Source organism: Notechis scutatus, chromosome 4, assembly GCF_049901735.1.
Source record: "Notechis scutatus isolate UNSWTSFEM ecotype Mainland chromosome 4, rNotScu1.2, whole genome shotgun sequence".
Classification (NCBI taxonomy): domain Eukaryota; kingdom Metazoa; phylum Chordata; class Lepidosauria; order Squamata; family Elapidae; genus Notechis; species Notechis scutatus.
Window position 1 is genome coordinate 43319355 of NC_142012.1, and position 17897 is coordinate 43337251.

The 17897-nt window shown below is 34.2% G+C and overlaps 1 protein-coding gene across 27 annotated transcripts in view; it reads right to left on the bottom strand.

The window, feature by feature from the left end:
* Positions 1–975: 975 nt before the first annotated feature.
* TENM3 (teneurin transmembrane protein 3) overlaps positions 976–17897 on the bottom strand; it is a 708976-nt gene continuing 692054 nt past the window's right edge. For all 27 annotated transcript variants that reach the window (XM_087963269.1, XM_087963268.1, XM_026667191.2 and 24 more), the window contains 4 exons: positions 13013–13309; positions 9747–11358; positions 7927–8057; positions 976–5448 (listed from right to left, as the gene is read on the bottom strand). In XM_087963269.1, coding sequence (XP_087819395.1) covers positions 4693–5448; positions 7927–8057; positions 9747–11358; positions 13013–13309 — 2796 coding nt within the window. In that variant the 3' untranslated portion in view covers positions 976–4692. The remainder of the gene's footprint in view (positions 5449–7926; positions 8058–9746; positions 11359–13012; positions 13310–17897) is intronic.

Below are 17897 nucleotides of genomic sequence, written 5' to 3' on the forward strand. Positions count from 1 at the left end.
AATTGCTTGGTAAGAAGTTTATCTTATTAAACCAATTGCTAACTTTCATTTTTTTGCTGAAATATTATAAAATTATGTTTTAATAGATATAACTTTTACCACCTCTGCCATTAGCATTTGGGACTACACTTTGATCTAAAACATGTAATTTTTTAAAATAAATAAATCAGTATTTTATTTCATGTTATCTCCTGAAGGCTGGCATAGAATGCAGTTGAGACATCTACAATAAATGATATAAATCAGGAAAAATTGAATTATGTCTTGTCTTCTGTGACTTCTTTAGATGGCCATAAAACAAGTTGCCATTATTCAGTCCCCTCATCTAAAATATGAACTAATGTTACAGACCTACCTGTAAGGATTATAATTAGACACTGGACATCCTACAATGATATACAAATTGGAATGATTAAGAAATCATTCATTACTTGCAAAAAGCCATAAGTGCACTGACAGTCTTTTTCCATTTAAAATGAAGAATTAATTTCCTTTGTTGGAGTGTTGTATATATGTAAGGTTATGTGTAGCAGACAAGTAATATGATTTGTGGTTGCTTGACATATTGTAATGCCCCTCTTCCAATTCACATAAAAATATGCTATCATTATATTTAAAACATACTAAAGGAATTGAAGAAACCACTTCCCAGTGCCTGCTCATGATCAGCTAGCTAAATGAATCTTATTATTTTTTAGCATGAGAGACACAGCTTCAATTGTCTTTTTAAAAAATTTGCGAAGCTTTAGTTAATGCTTCTGTAAAGTATGTCTCCAGAGACCGCTGCCATGATTTGCCTTGCTGAACTAGCAGTTTGAGACACTGGCAGAAGGCATGGGAAACAACTCCCAATGGTGGAGCAAATAAACCAATACTAGTACAATCAGATCACTTTGCATCTACAAGTTGAAACAAAAAATTTACAGCACAGTTATGTCTGACAGACATAGTTAAGAAAACAAATTTAAACACAGACACATTGGCTTGGCTTTTATTTGAAAGCCTAGATGCAATCTATAGTCATCAAGATGTGGAAAACTTCAGGATACATGTAAAGTTTGGAAGGCAAATGAAAAGAACAATACAAATTGGACAAAAAATACATTTCAAAATTGCATGAAAACATTTTGACTGGCTTCGCCTAAAATACTCTGAATTTCCATAGGCTAATTATTTTAATACAGTTTTTCATTTTAAAAAACTTATTTAGTTTACATGTTCCCCATAGTCACTATGTCATGTAGGAACGTTATCAGATATTTTTATAGTATGAAAAAAATCTACTAAAAACTTATGCAGAAGGTTAATTGGTCATCATTCAATTTGAGCCAACAGATAAATGTTTGGGTTTATTTGTGAAAGTACAAGGACACATTAACAGAAATCTTAGTGCTATTCCAACTTGTCAAACACCAAATCTGTTGCAGTATTTCTATAGAATAGCATATTACTATATTTCCAGTATGAATCCAAAAGAATAGAAAACACAGTGCTTTCAAAAAAAAATCCTCTGCAATTCTATTAAACAGAACTATAGACAGGCTGTACTGAGATTTAAACTGAGATACGAAATAATGGCACTGATCAGCATTTTTAAAATCCTACTTTCTAAATTTGGATTCTTTTTGTCTGAAAAATAACAAAGTATTTATTTATGCTTTAAATGTAATAAAATAACTCTTTGTTCTAAACGTGTAGATTGTTATTCTATAGGTTGTGTCCAACGAGACACAGGTAAGTAATACTGTGGCTTGCTTGATCATTCCATAATTCTTTGACAAAATACAAACTGTGTAAATGAAAGCAGAAGTCTATTACAGAATCTCAGTGCAGAAAGCAATTAGAAGACAATTTAAAAAAAATTCATCTATGTAATTTCTTTACATGTTTCAAATGTATTTAACTGGCATTTCTATCCTGATTTTTTAGCACAGAAAAATGAAAATGGGCTAGTTTTCTCCAAATAAATAATATTTTTGAATATACACTGCTGAAAATAGTATGAAGGATGTAAGAGAGAAATTAGACCTTCGAAATTTTCCTTTTTCCTTCCCACATATAAATTATGCAATACTAATACTGATAAAAAGTTTAAATGTATTTTCAAATCATGCAACATTCAGCTCAATTGCAAGTTAAGTTGTGTTATTATACTTATAAAAAAGGATTGGGGATCAAAATATTATTTTAATGTATTTTTCCATAAGAGGTTTACCAGAAACTGCCAATATTTTTTTGTGCCTGAAGGGTTTTTTTTTTTAAATGGAAGCTGAGCATTTCAAGTTTTTACACAAACTTCTGCACTAACAAACTAACTAGAAAAATGTGAAAAGGTATGTTAAACTTCTTGAGACAGGTATTTTGTCTGATTTGTTAATAAGAAAGTGCTGGATCAACTCTGTGCGAGGCTGGCATTTGGCATGAAAATTATGTTTCATTCTGGATTTTATCAATGATGGAGAAATATTTAGAAACTATCCAGAAATATTCCTTTTGGTTGCTGTTTTCAGGTATTCAACAGGAGAGATCTGATACTATATAATCTGGTTTAAGAAAATTATATATGGTTTACATTAAATTCTTCTATGACCACATCTCAAGCCCAACACGTGTCTTTATAGGCAAGTCTTAAACATTATGATTCCCACAAATGCTGATTAGATACTATCCTAAAATTATCAATTTCTTGGATTTTTTTTAACATCCCCAGATAGAATTCTATTTTTTTTCTTTCTTCCAGAAGAAAATTAAGTATATCTTTTTCATACACACAGAAAACCAAAACTAAACAAATCAAAGATTGACAAGTTCCCAGACACAAGCAACTCTGTTATTGCTCTCTCACCAGCACACATTGGCAACAATCAGGATGGCTGGTAGCCCTGTTTCTTTTTCCTGTCCTTTGCAAGTTGGACTAAAAATGTAAGAAACCCACCCCCATAATGATGTCATGGTGTCATCATGGGCAGATTCTTACTTATTTTCTGCCCATTTTTTGGCTTGTTTTTCATTCTCCCGTGTCTAAGGAATGCATTTATGAAAACATCCATAGAAACTACCTAAAAAACCCTGTTTTATGAGGCTTCTATGGGATGATGCCTAATCCTCAGAAGACAAAAGAGCTAATCATCCCCATGTTTATAAATTCCCACATGGTTCACCAGATATAGTATTTCCATGATATAATTGACTTCCAGCTGACCCAGCTAAGCATATTGTGAGAACCAATCCTGTATGTTTAGAACAGCATCAACTTGTCTTCATAAACCACTAAATATCTGAGATTGCAGTCCTAAATTTATTCATCAAAAATAAATCCCACAAAGGAATTTACTCCTTTAAAATTTACTCCAGTAAGGAAGTATGGAAATGTTCCTTTTATGACATAACAAAGCTTTACATTCCATGTTTTTTTAAAAAACCGCACACATTAGAAAGCTGTAAAAAGAATAATTACACCTTGAGCTCTGAAAGAGAACAAGGCATGTCCAGCCTACAAAAGTCTTTTATGATAACAAATGAGTCTTGCTGAATTGTTCTTCCTTCTTTTTAGCAGCGACTGATGAAACCATGTTTGCCAGGGCGAGAAAGAGAGGGAGGGAGAGAGGGGGAGAGAAAGAGAGAGAGGAAGGAAAAAGAGCGGCAACTCCGTTTCCTTCTAGTCTGTGATTTCTCCATCCTTTCTCAGAAGTAATCCAAAGAGAAAAACACACCATGTTAAAGTTAATACAAAAATATTAACACTTCTATTCAACTGTTGTACACTGTTATATCTCTACATTATAACTCTTAAAACTGTACAGCTATAACATAATAAAATGTGCAATTCTTTTAAAAAATTCACACACTGCATATTTTTATTATTTTATTTAAGTATAAACTTTTTTAAACACTTTACATAAATTAACTCCTCTGAGACTAATATTTGATGTACAGTAAATTGTAATTCATATAAAAATCCATAAACAACTTGTCTCACATAATTTACAAAAAAATCAAGCTTCCTTTGCTTCTCTGTGACAAGAATTCTATTTGCCATTTTCCCCAAGGTAAACCCCATGATCACCGTAAAATCCATTACCAAATTTTGATTGTAGAATAAATTGCTTGTGCCAGTGTCCTTTCAAAAAGCAGCACTGTTAAAGCCATTGGGGTGTCCATACACAAAGAGTCTTGTTCCCCTCTTAACATGAACAGAGATTATATACCACATCCTAGGCAGAGAAAGGGAGTGAGAAGGAGAAAAGAGGAGGAGGAAGGGGGAGAAAGAAGAGGAGGAAAAAAGACTAATTCTTGTAAGCAAAAGTCAACAATTTAGTAATATTTGGAAACACTGTTATCGCTTTCTTTCTTAATTACTGGAATAATCAGCCAGTTGGAAACTCTTTAGATCTTTCTTTTTAGTATTTTCAGTCCAACTTGAGTGCAGCGATATGCATATGTAAACATATTCTTTAAAGCAGATCACCTTTAAGGTCATTCAGAAAAAACACAACTCCAGTTTTTAATATTATCATTCTTCTGGAAGGCTCTCCCTTTGTTGTAGAGTCCATTCAGATTGTGCTACAGAAAAATCTGAGCAAAGATGTATATTTAGGCTCAAGTAATAATGCAGCAAACTATTTGGTCTCCCCTCTTAGAAGACACTGGCACAGGGTCCGTCTCTTTGGCAGGCCAAGATCAACCAATGTGTTACCTCTTTCCAATCTCACTTTGCCTAAGAAACTGTATATTGTTAGCACTGTCAGCTAATTCGGGGTATTGCTCAACAGAGAGTACATAGTACCCATCATATCCTTGAACTTTTCCAGCACTCAAAAGTTGCCTCTTTTCCCCTTCTGTCCATAGCCTGGCCCCTTCCTCTCCATCTCTCACTCGTTGCTGTTCTCTGGCCCAGGCATTGGAGAGAGCCCTTTGCCTAGCCTGTTCTAATATCCGTGCCTTCTCCTCATCAAGTGTCATGCCATAGCGGACATGAAGAGCCAGTGCGCCGTACTGCATTTCAACATCAGCAAACCTACGAGTCCTGCCATTCACTACAGTGGTGGACTGGGAAACTGTGACATTGATGCCATTCTCCAGTGCCTTCCGGCCACTCGTCAATCTCAGCGTGCCCAGGTCACTCTCAGGTGAAGTGGTTTTAATGAAATAATGCGTGTCCTTTCCCTCAACAGTGAAGTGCAGGTTTTCCAGGTAGTATGCACTATTTAGAACAGCTGCCACTTTGATACAATCCTCATTTGCAATGTTAAGCACATTGGTCTGTACTTTGCCTTGATTGACAGCAAGCATTACTCCTTTTCCAATCAAAGATTTCACAGTTGCAAACCACAACCAGGATTTCGCACTACCAGGTCTGCGTTTGCTGATCTGGACTTCTGCCATCTTTCCTAGGGATAGGAAAGCCTTTGCTTCCCTTGCCACTTCTTGTTGCACTCCAGAAATTGGCTGAAAAGAAGAACAGATTTTTTTTTTAACAAGCCTATAAATTCCAACAGTCAAGCATTTATTGGCATGGTGCCTGCAGCTGACAACATGATATGCCACAATGACACTGCTGTAGCTAATTGAATTCACAGACTGGATTCCACTCTTATAAGTTCTTGATATTTTTCAATATTTATTACCATTTTTGATTAAGAAGTTTAAAAAGTAGCACTGAATCACTCCAAAGAAAAATTCAGTTAATCAAACTATTCCTTATTGTGATGATTAACCAATCAAAATAAAATTAGAAACATTGAATGCTATGCTTCACTACTTTTTTTATATCAGTCTTTATTATGTTAATTTACATACCATGAAATAGTACAAAAATAAAATATTGTCCAGATAGAAAGATGAATGCAATAAATTGATTTGCTAAAGAATTAAAAGCAAAGACCTCTTCGATGCATACTTATAAAGTAAATAATTGCCAAAATAATTATTACCTGTATTCCTATAAGTAATTTTCTAGCGCTTTCCTTTAGTGAGTTCCTCATTGCAGAAATGAAAGGAGGCCTACCATGGGAGTTTTATGCTTGCTTATATATTTGGTTCAATTATATTTGATATTATCTATTTACTATCAGGAATTCTTATATGCTATAACTTTATCCAGAAAGGCAATGTAAGTTCCTCCCTGAAATCTCTGAACTTTCATATCTTAAATGTACCAGATGCAGAAACTTGTGATAAACTTCGCTACGGGAGAGCAGTGTCCGTACCCTGGGGCTGCAATGGGATGGGGTAGTAGCTTTAGACTACTACTATCTCTTTATTCTAATCTATCTCACAGTAATACACTGCATTTTCAACTGGTAGATCCGTGAAATAATTTTCTCCACTGGCTTAAATGTACTACATCTTTAATTTCAAAACCTTTGCCTTGCTTTTGATTTAGCAGGAAGTAGGATACAAAGGTTTATTTTGGAATATTCAAGTCACAATAGAAATTCAATTCTAAATTGTTATGAGGGCTTAAGCTACGAAAGTTTCATTTGGTGCTGGTGGACTTTCAGAGGTTTTAAATATGCATGCAGATGCATACAATGTGAGTTTCTTCTCTATTTCCTTTTTTGTATCCTCTTTTGTGACTTTATTTTGTACTTATTCCCTCCTAATCTCTCCTGTCCACTGTTATGATAATGCCTTTGGGGGTCTGCCTTCCTTCATTCTCTCGACATTGCACTGTGTCTTTGTGCTCCCTTTACATACTTCAGCAGGGAAACAGGCATGTTGGATCACTGATGTGCATGGCCCCAACAATAAAAGGCATCAATGATTTCATTGTCTCATTTTGCCTATACTGTATTTGATCTTGAACAAGATCTGAGAGAACTCACAAAATGAAGAAATGAGCTATGAGAAGAAGGACAATAGGAGCAAGCTGCAGTTTTCTCTACAGCATTTTTACATTAGAACTTCAAATATATTAAATAAATACATCAGATAACTCATCCCAAGATTTAATATCCATTTTGGGAAAAGGCCCTGGATGAATCTTTCATATCACTTATGTTAGTTTTTGTATACAGAGAAAAGAAATTATACATATTTTTATAATGATAGGACTAAGATTTCTGCTGCAAAAACATCAACACAACGTTTCTGGATTTATGTAACGTGAAATTATTTTGACTATTTTAATAGCCTGGTAAGTCACAGAGATTCTTCGGAATATACCTGAAAGGTTAACAGCTATTTAACATTTGTCATTTATTTCTGGTACTGAGAATTTGTGGGTAAATGGATTTTTGATTTCTGAATAAAATTTATAATTGCTATTTTCCTAAATGGTACATATAATTTTCTATTTTACATTTCATAGATTTTTGTAAATGATTTAGTTTTATACTTCTGTTTGGCAATATATTTTTAAAACAAGGAGTTTTATAGAGTTTGGGCTCTATATAATGTAATGTATTTTACCTGGGGTGATTTTATATTCAATATTTTATCTTCACATATAAAACATGGTTAATATTAAAGACAAGTAAAATTGTACTGCTGTACAATATGCATAATTTATGTCACCTGTTATTCTGTTTCTTTCACATTCTATTTTTTATTACATTGTTCACTTTTAGCCTGAAGGCAGGGTGCTGCTATCAATCCAATCTCTATAGCTTCCACTGGGAATGTTATAATTTGGAGAAAAAAAGGATTTTAAAATACTATTATTTATTGATTAATCATTTCCTCCCTTTCACTTCAGTTTAGAAAATGCTAAACTTAAGCATAGTCTTTAGTTATTGGACAAAAAATTCCCTACAGAATTAACATCTGTTATATAGTTTGGGACAAAAGCATATCAAGAAACATCTCTACAATATGTTTTAATTTTTTAAAAATTAAATGTATGCCTCTGAGAATTTTTCAATAGTCTAATAGAATCTTTTATTATATTTTGTTGCAGTTTAATTTTCCTTATTTTTTTCTTACCGGTACATCATCCCATTGCTGACTCTTCACAAGTTCATAGGAGGGTTCAGTTAAATCAAATTTAGGCACGGGGAAACCTGGAATTGCATTGTGTAGATGAAAACCAAATGTCACCAGCCAACTGTTAACATCTAAAAAGCAATTATAAAGTAAGTTAGAAAAAGTCACAGGTCCCTCAATATGATTGAATAATTTGAATGAATATTGGTGAACTGGATAATGTTCTGAGCTTTAAAATATATTTGGAGGAGAAAACCCATGGCAGGGCTGTAGTTTATTTGTTTAAAAGTTGTCCTCATTTCTATACAACCAATGACCCAGAGAAAGAAAGGTAGTGAAGTTATTTTTTAAATGCACTATTTATACAATCCAAAATAATCTGAAACAATAATCTATTATTCTTTGGATCAGAGTGACTAATACTATAGATTATTCCATGTGATCCACGTAATTTCTTTATGAATATAAGGTTGTCTACTTAATAAACATAGGGAGAGCACTAGATCCTCACAACCCATGAATTCAACTATTGCAAGACAACGACGAACAAAAGAAACTACAGGATACTATGAACATGTGATCACGACTATTGCAAAAAAAAAAAAAAAGTATTTGGACATCTTTTAGACAAAAAAGCCTCTTTAGTGAATTAATAAGATCTTAAAGATCCTAATTTGGAATATATTTGGCCTTCTGTTCCAATTATATAATTCCACAGTGTAACTGCGATTTATTCCTAAATGTTACTGCAATGTAGATATATTAAGCAGGAATGTACGGGTAGCATGATTCTCTCTAGTATATGGTAGAATCATATAGCTGTGTTATAATTAGGTAAATAAATTATGCAAATAATTCATTCTGAAAAAGAGAAGCATAGTTCTTAGATACTGAAAGCAGTTGGCATTAATATTTCAAGTGATTTACAATGAAACTGAATCCATTTCTTTGAAAGAAAAGAAATTTCAAAAGAATACAATGGTGTCCAAATATATATTTATCAGCAAAATACAAATATATTGTGAATTAAATTTTTGGATACAAAAATGCTTAAACGTTAAAATACCAGATTTCTTAGTTTAAGGCCTTTCTGTTAAGTACTTGAAAACATAGCAGAGCTATGTAAATCAAAAAGCACTACTATTTAAACTACAGATAAACCTACAACCATAAATAGCAAGAAAGAATGTTTGCACATTATTTTTCCCACTGACACATGACTGCTTGGAAAACTTTCCTTTTAAAGATCCAAGGTGTTATCATGCAAGCAAGAAATCCTAGTATGTTTCCTTGATGTATTGGCCATCTGGCAAAATAGCACTCCACTCATAATATACAATAAATTTGCAGACATAAACTGTTGCCATAGTAACCATTTAGTCAAACGGAAACATCAAAACCCCATTTTCTTTTGAATCCTCAAAGTAAAGTATTCTATAGAGACAAGAAACAAGGCCTATTATGAGGATTTTTGATAAGTCTTATTGTCTATTAAGTCACTACATCTATCATTGGCTACAATGAAATTCTTCCCTGGGAAAAAAGCGATCATCCTGAGTACTTTCTATAGTCACAAGATCTCAGACAAATCTAATTAAGAAAAATGATATAATTATGTACTATTTTACCCAACTGTGTATACCTCTCACGTGAAGTAAGGTAGAATACACATACATTTTTATCTTAATAAAGTATATCCTACTCATATAAAGAGTATAGTACATTGCTATCAGATACTTTAATTCCAAGGTGACATATGTGTATAATGTAATTTAACAAAAACAGTAGAGAATTGTACTTTATTAAATGTACATATTTACCTGTGATATAATCTTTCACATCATGTATTCTGCTGGCTGGATTGTTGTTTCTAAACATGTACAGGTTAAAAGGAGCTGGATCTTTCCCTATTTTTTTCCAAATTTCAATATCAGGTGTAGTCCAACGGCCTGCCAATATGTCATAATCTCTTTGACCAAAATGAATTAATTTGGTTAGTGGGTCATAAAGACCTCCATGAAATCCTATCACCAGTTGGAAATCAAGGTTAGAATCAAAATAGATTTCGCCATAGGCAGTGTACTGAATCTGCTTCAGCATTAGTCCATTACTACTGAAAACAGCCAACGGGGTTCCAGTATTGTCTGAGGCGATGTAGAACTCATCTCCGCTACTAATCTCCATGGCGAATAAATGTCCTTGCAAGTCATAATAGAGAGAAGTGATTTCAGAGCTTGAGTGATTATACACGTGAGTTATTCTTGTTGGATATATGAGATCTGCATAAAAAAATTGAAGATGCTGTCCCAGACTGGTTTTACTGGAAACACGTCTTCCAAGTCCATCATAACGATATATCACTGTCCATCCACTGCCTTTGCTATAAACTCTGGTAAGAAGGCCCTTTGAACTGTATTCAAATATCTCAGTGCCCCTTTGTCGCAGAAATCCATCTTCATCTAACCGGTATTGAACATCACCAAGTCGAGTGATTCTGTCCCTCAGATCGTATCGCAGTGGTGTCAATCGAGCGCTATTACTTGGATTCAACAAGTGGAGATTGCCATTCAAATCATAGTTGTAGCGCCACATTATTTTCTCATTAAGGTAAACTGTCTGTAGCTGGCCATCAACATCATATTCATAACCATACTTGGTAGTGTTAGCAAATGGGCCAATTTTAATTTCTCTTTTAGTTACTCGGCCCATGTTGTCATACTGAATTGTAATCCAGTACATAAGTGAACGGAATATTTCATACTGAATTTCTTTTATGCGACCATGAGCATCGAAGTGTTTTGTGTAAGTCATTACAGCTGTTGAAATTATCTGATTAATATCATAATAAATAACCCCAAATTTTCCAAACTGCTCAACTTTTCCAGATATGTCATCAAACTGATAAAGATCAATAGGCAATGGAGTTTCATTGATAACACCTTGCATGCTAGTCACTCTGAAGCTATTGTCATAGCTGTAGTCAAATCGGGCATTTACCATTCCATCTTCACTAAAGCGGAAAATCTGCCTGTCAATCAATGGACCAATTTGCCTGTATCTAATGGTGCAAATAAAGCCATCACTCTGGAGATTTACTGTTTTCAGAACTCCTGCTGTCTCATCATAAGTAAAACTCACTCTTGTGCTATCATACAGAATTTCAGAAAGCCTAGTCTGCCTTCGGTATTTGAACAAGACTCTCCGGCTTGTGCCCAAGAAAGCAGTTTGTAACAGTTGTCCTTCTTCATTATAGTCCATGATGACAGAGGCATTGCTTTCTGGAGGATTGTAGATGTTCCGATAGTAGCCAATAGAACGGATAGTCTGCATAGTGTGGCGAGCTACACTGGGCATGGTTATTGCAGAAAGCCGATCCAGTAAGTCATATTCAAAGATATACTGCCGTTGGCTATGCAGTAAGAGAACCATTGACTGAAAAAGAAAACAGAGTTTAATCAAGTGCCAAAACTATTGGTAGACTAGCAACATTGTTTTTTTTTTTTTTTTTACTAAATCATCATTATTCAAATTGAGTAATGCTTGACCTTACATATTGGTAATTGCCTAATTCATTTGGATACTTAATTGTAAGAGGATCTATAATGAGTTGCTCCAGATTCCTAATGTGTTCTTGTTGTGACTGAGTCATCCTTTTATCAAGTACTCAATGCCAAACAGCAGATTGTCAATGGACTGGGATAAGTCATGTTTAATACCAACAAAAGTGAGGCTGTCTTAAGCCAGCAACTCAAGAAGGGAACAACATATGGAGGAGACAATTTCACTCCTGTAATTAGAGATAATTTACTGAGAATTTTACTAGCCTGAAGATCCCTGAACCTCCTCTTTTATATCTATTTGTCAGATGGGTGAAGCAATTGGCTTGTTATTTACATCAAATTTTGCAGAGTTAATTAGTCACCAAATGATTCCGTTTGTAAAGCTTTGGCATTACACATCACTACCATTGTTATTTTATATTACTCACATGAAGATGTATAAAACTCTCAGCATCTGTCACTGTCGGTAGCTATTTCCACCTAAGGCAAATTTTGCTCTGTCCCACTAAAGGACATCAGATTAAATAATGATAAAAGACTTCTTGTGTTTTGTTCAGTATTGCCATGCTAGGGAGTATATAATTAAGCATGCAGCACTGGTTTAATACCATATTTCATTTTGGACAATTCCCCCCCCCCCAAATTCTAGGCCAAGAATAAATTTTGCTGGACGAATATGAGGAAAACACATTAGTGTTTGTGTGCATGTATATGCGTGTATAAGAGACAGAGAGACACATATCATTGTTTAAATTGTTATATTTATGCTGCAGTTTAGAACTCTTTCAGAAGTTTGACTTGAAAGTAAATATACTGTTCTTTTTTTGGTGCAAAGTGAAAAAAATGTTTGGAAAATGTTTTTAGATTCCCTTTTCAGATTTAGGGTGGAAAAGCTACAGCTGTTTTTATTATCCTGTATTATAAAATTCGGTGTTTTTATTTGTGTTAACAGACATTTTAAGGGTAATTTCATTTGAAAAAATACAATATTAAACAAACAATTATTACAATATTGAGAAAACTGTTAGGTTAACATGACTACTCATAAAGAGTATCTCCAAATACACTGATTCTGGTTGCCACCTAAATGTGCTTCAATCTCATGTATAATCATTCTCCATGATTTCAATGACATAATTATATCCACAGGCAACAACCTAGTAAATTCCAGGAAATCAAATTTATCTTACATACTGTATATCTCAAAATCAGTTTTCTGGGATGGATTTTCCTTGCAGTGCAACAGTGAGGATGTGGGCTAGGACCAATGAGATCAGGATTCAAATGCCCACAAAGTTAGAAAGGCTTTGCAATAGCTGCTGTAAAGATACAACAGACTATGGGAAAGAACTATAAAATCATATGTGTTACTTCTAGATCTTGGAGGAAAGTGTGTGCACACAAACATGGATATCCCTTCTCTGTTGAAAACTGCAAATACCATGCAACAATCATTTTTAAAATTTTATGCAGAAATAATTCATTAATAGAACTGCAAACCAAAATTCCAATTGATAGTTGAGTACCTTTTCAAGATACGTGTAACTCCATGTTTTACCATCAGCAAATACTCTGGATACAATCCTTCCCTGCCCATCATATTCTACTTTTTCACTAGTGGTGCCTCGTTGAATGCTACCAATTTGACCTGTAGATGAATAGGTAACATTGACAGCCATAAGCTTGCTGCTTGGGAACCAGAGAGTTGGATGTCCTGAAGTATCATAGGCGATTCTCAGTAGAAATTTACGGTGATCATCATAAATCTTCTCTGTCTTTGAAGTCCGATCAAAGTCAACTGAAAGGAGGTTCCTACCATTAACCTTTTATGAAACAAATAAGACAACAAAATAAATAATGTGGGGGGAGCATTGAGCTGCTTATTATTTCTTTATAGAATCAGCCACTGTTTGAATACCATTGTTTAAAGATCATTTACAATGATTGATTTTCTTTGTCAGTAAACTAATTTAGCAGCTTCATGGCATAATAGCCAGGGATTAGGTTGCCATTTTAAAAGGTGTCATTAAATAAAGATGCACTGACATTTATTCAAAATGTTTTCAATTAATGCTGATAGAATTTAGTTAAATGTTAATATAATTCAACAATATATAAATTGAGAACTTTTATAATAACAAGATTTACAGAGGAAATTATGAAGATATAGCAGAATTATCACTATAATAATGAAAAATCAAAATAAAAGGCCAACAAATATGTTGATGAAATGTAAGAATTGTTTTTCAAATAGAGCATCAAAAATAGACACTAGCAATTCTTTCACACAATAAAATTAGCTTATTTTATAGACAAGAAAATTTGAATGTTCATTTATTTTCTAATTTTATAAGATGTATTATATTACATGTAGAATATAATATGAAGAATGTTCTGAAAGAAATTTTCTGGCTAATGGATCATCTGAGCTGTATTGCTTGAAGCCAGAAAGAAATATTCAAACTCCGAGAAAAGTAATATTCTTAAAACAGATAATAAATTATTCAGACTTTCATAAATAAAAATGAATTTTGATATTTTGACCTAATAGCCAAGGACTGTAGAATTATCTAGCCAAGTGCCATTTTTTTAAAGAAAAACCTCACTTATTAAATATTGATAAATTCTACAGCAGAAGACATTTACAAATAAATATCATTAGGAACAGGAAGTTGGATACTTTCTGCATTTCACTGAAGCAAGAAGCAATGAAAACTAATGCATTTCAGTGATACAAAAAAAAATCTTATGATACACAGTATAAAGTATAAGCATTTATATTTTTTCTTAGAAAAAATGAGTTGCCTTTTAAATTTCAATTCTGTTATATTCCATAATTTTATTGTCTGTTATAAGTTTGCAGTTCTATTTTTCATTTAGTGTCAGGTTTTACTATGTCAAAATCCTATAAAGACATCCACTATATTTAGAAAACTTAATTCTATTGAAAAATTGATTAAAGATTCAATATCATTAGTTCTGGAACCTATCAGGAGAAAGATGATAAGATCTGTAAACTAAAATATATACTTTGTAGCAGGGGTGGGATTCTACCAGTTCGCATCTAGTCGCTAGAACCGGTTGTTAACATTCTAAGCAGACGGAGAACCAGTTGTTAGAAGAAATTACTGGCCTAATCCTGTAACGAAGGCAGGAAGGAAACATTCTGGTGTTGCTTACAGAAACTGCCTCTCCATTAACCCTTATTACATTCTTGGCAGGACTAGACTTCCTGTCTCAGGAACTTCTCTGGAGTTTTTTTCCTCTCCTTTGCTGGTACTTTGCTTGTGTGGAGTGACCATTCAAAGTTTCAATGGCTCTGAATTTAGTGACTTATGACCGTTTTTCACACTTACGACTGTTGCAGCATCACCACAGTCATGAGAGGCCAGGCGAGGAGATGCGTTCCTTGATGTGAGTGATATTGAGTTGGCCACACCCAGCCAATAACATGAACACCAAGCCACACCCACCACCCAAGCCATGCCCACAGAACCGGTTGTTAACATTTTTGAATCCTACCCCTGCCTTGTAGAGATACAAAGAATGATTTTTGCTAGGCAATAGAAACAAAAGTCCAAAGTTTTCTGATCATATTCCAGAAGTTTTTAAAAGGAGAGCATTTTAATAAGGACGGTGGATTTCTAGTCTTTAATTATCTGAATGCAGACAGAAAAATCTATTCCAAGTTGGGGTCCTGCTGTTCAAAATCTTTTTCAATAATCCTCTAGGCACCTGTAATTTGATTGAAGTATTCAAAAGTGAGGGTCAATAAGAACTGTTTGGAACGTATTTCTTTTCATCAGCCTGTTTGATAAGAAATGTTTTTGAAAGCTTTCAAAGTACACATGCATTGTATAGATGCATGCTTTTCTGGAAACTGCAGAAAAGCAGTAAGAGAGAGTAAATTATAGGTATAAAATAAGAAAAATGCCAAAGGTAAAAAAGGAGTATATCTAAATCAAGTTTACCCCAAACTATTCACGACTGGTCTCCATATACTTTTCTTCTTGCAAATCACTCTTGCTTTTAACACATTTGTGCACTACTTCTTTACACTCACAACTTGTCTCTTTTTTTAGGACCTTACCCACTCCACCCAACTACAATTTTCTCAGCCTTCCAGTTGCTCTTGATCCATTCATTCTTCCTTCAGATGTATTTTCTATAATTGGACCCTCATTCAATTCCCCCCCCCTATGAAACCATCTTACCAACCTTCACTTTCTACTAGTCACTGACATCTGTATTCACATTCTTTTGACACTCATTAATTCTTCACCTACCACCTTTTGTTTTACCATACATTTATTTGACTACCTCATTCATACTGCATTCAACTTATTTTTATGTTCCTGGCCTATTCAAAGTCCAGTTTCCACATATCAAAATAGTTAGAAGCCGGTTCTTATACACAATTAAATTTATTTCATATTATATGCAACATTCATCACACGCAAAATAATACATATTATCTATTCTTCTTTCTATCAGCTTGTATCACTTAATATGTTACTATTCCTTTCCCATTTTTAGCAAACTTTCACCAAGATCCAAGTCAATTAATGTTACTGTGATTCAAATCCTTACTCAAAGTATAAAGGTAGAAAGAAGGGATGTTTTTACCCCTTACTCACAATGGCACATCAAGACAACATCCTATTTGCAGCTATCTTTTGCAATATGCTGCTATTAACGTTTTCTCAGCAGCACTATTTGCAGAGACCTTTCTCTTAAAAGCAGCCATTGGTATACAATTCATTAGAGTAACTTCCACATTCTGTGGTACTATTGTCACTTCCACACAGTGAGCATAATTCTCACTTAATTCCAGGCAACTTCCAAATCCTCTTTCCATATATTCACTTCCATTCATTCTTCTGAGAGATTAATTTATATTCTGCCAGCTTTTCAGATACAACTCATACATTTAGTTCCTGTAATATACTTACTCTCATACATTTACTTCTTTTCTTTCATGCCTATTTTTTTTTTAATTTACTTTTGATGCTTTCAAATAATGGTTTGTCCCAGATTCATAACTTTTCATCTCCCCTATATTCTTCACTAATGTCTGTTTGTAATAATAAATAATTATATCAGTTATGTTTTTGAATCATTTACTTCCCCTACGCATTCTGCTTCAATGACGTTGAAAACCAACTTTTTTGTAAATGCATGTTCACCAGAATCTTTCCATCCTTTGATGTCCAAACGGCAGTAACATTTTTTCTATACTCTATTGCCTTTTTTAATCATCTATTCATGTCACCATCATGTAACACAGGGGTGTCAAACTCAATTTCATTGAGGGCCACATCAGGATTGTATTTGACCTTGGAGGGCCAGTCGGGACGTGGCCATGGTGGGCATGACACGGGACCCTATATCAACAAGACATGGTTTTATAAAATTATAAAAATAGGGAGACATACATTTCTGTGATTTTTTTTTGTTAATACTTACTTGATCACCTTATGAACAGACCCAGAGCAAGAAACTGATTCCATAGGAAGACTAGAATTACAAAATTGTCATAGGATACAGTAGCAGAATCCTGCAAGCCTGAAAGGTAAAGTATTTTACTTTTCCTCCCTCTTATAACCTTCCGAGTCTGAGGCTCTGTTTTGCGCCTGGAAGGCCTCCTGGAGCACTCCAGAGGTTCAGTTTTGGGCCTGGAAGACCTCCCAGAGGACTCCAGAGGCCAAAAGTGGTTGCGAGAGTGGAGCACTGCGGGCAGGTTCTTCGCTGTTTCCAGGGCTGCCCCGCAGGCCAGATCTAAACACTTTGTGGGCCGGATCCGGCCTGAGGGCCTTGAGTTTGACACCCCTGATCTAACAGAATATTTTCCCCCTGGATTGCATTCATTCAATATGTTGCACAGTTTCTCCAAACCTTATGTCTTATTGTCATTCACTGAAAAATAATATGTAATTATCATCAACCTACGAATTTTACATTCAGCAACTTCAACAACTAAAATGACATAAATTCATACTTTCTCGTATCCATTTAAGCCTTTTTATTACCGTAATTAAAACCTCCCTACTTGTATTTATCAACACCATTCCATTCTTAATTTCACAGGCATATATAACATCACTTTTCATTTCATTTGTTAATTTATGTCTTTCCCATTTATGCTTTTAGGTTCCAGTTTGCAATCTTCCACATGCCATGGCTGTAACTAGGTGGACTCATGGACACTGACCTCTGCTATCTATCATGGTGTTGGTAAATTGAGGTTTTTTCATAGAACATTCAAATGACATTGAGACAGTGCTGATTAGGTTACCAGTCTTACTAACTTCTTTCCATATGTAAGAGCTTCTGCTAAAACTAGGGACATTGCAGGTCAGGTTTTAAATACTGAAGATTTTGGATAGTATGCTACAAACACAGATAAAGCCC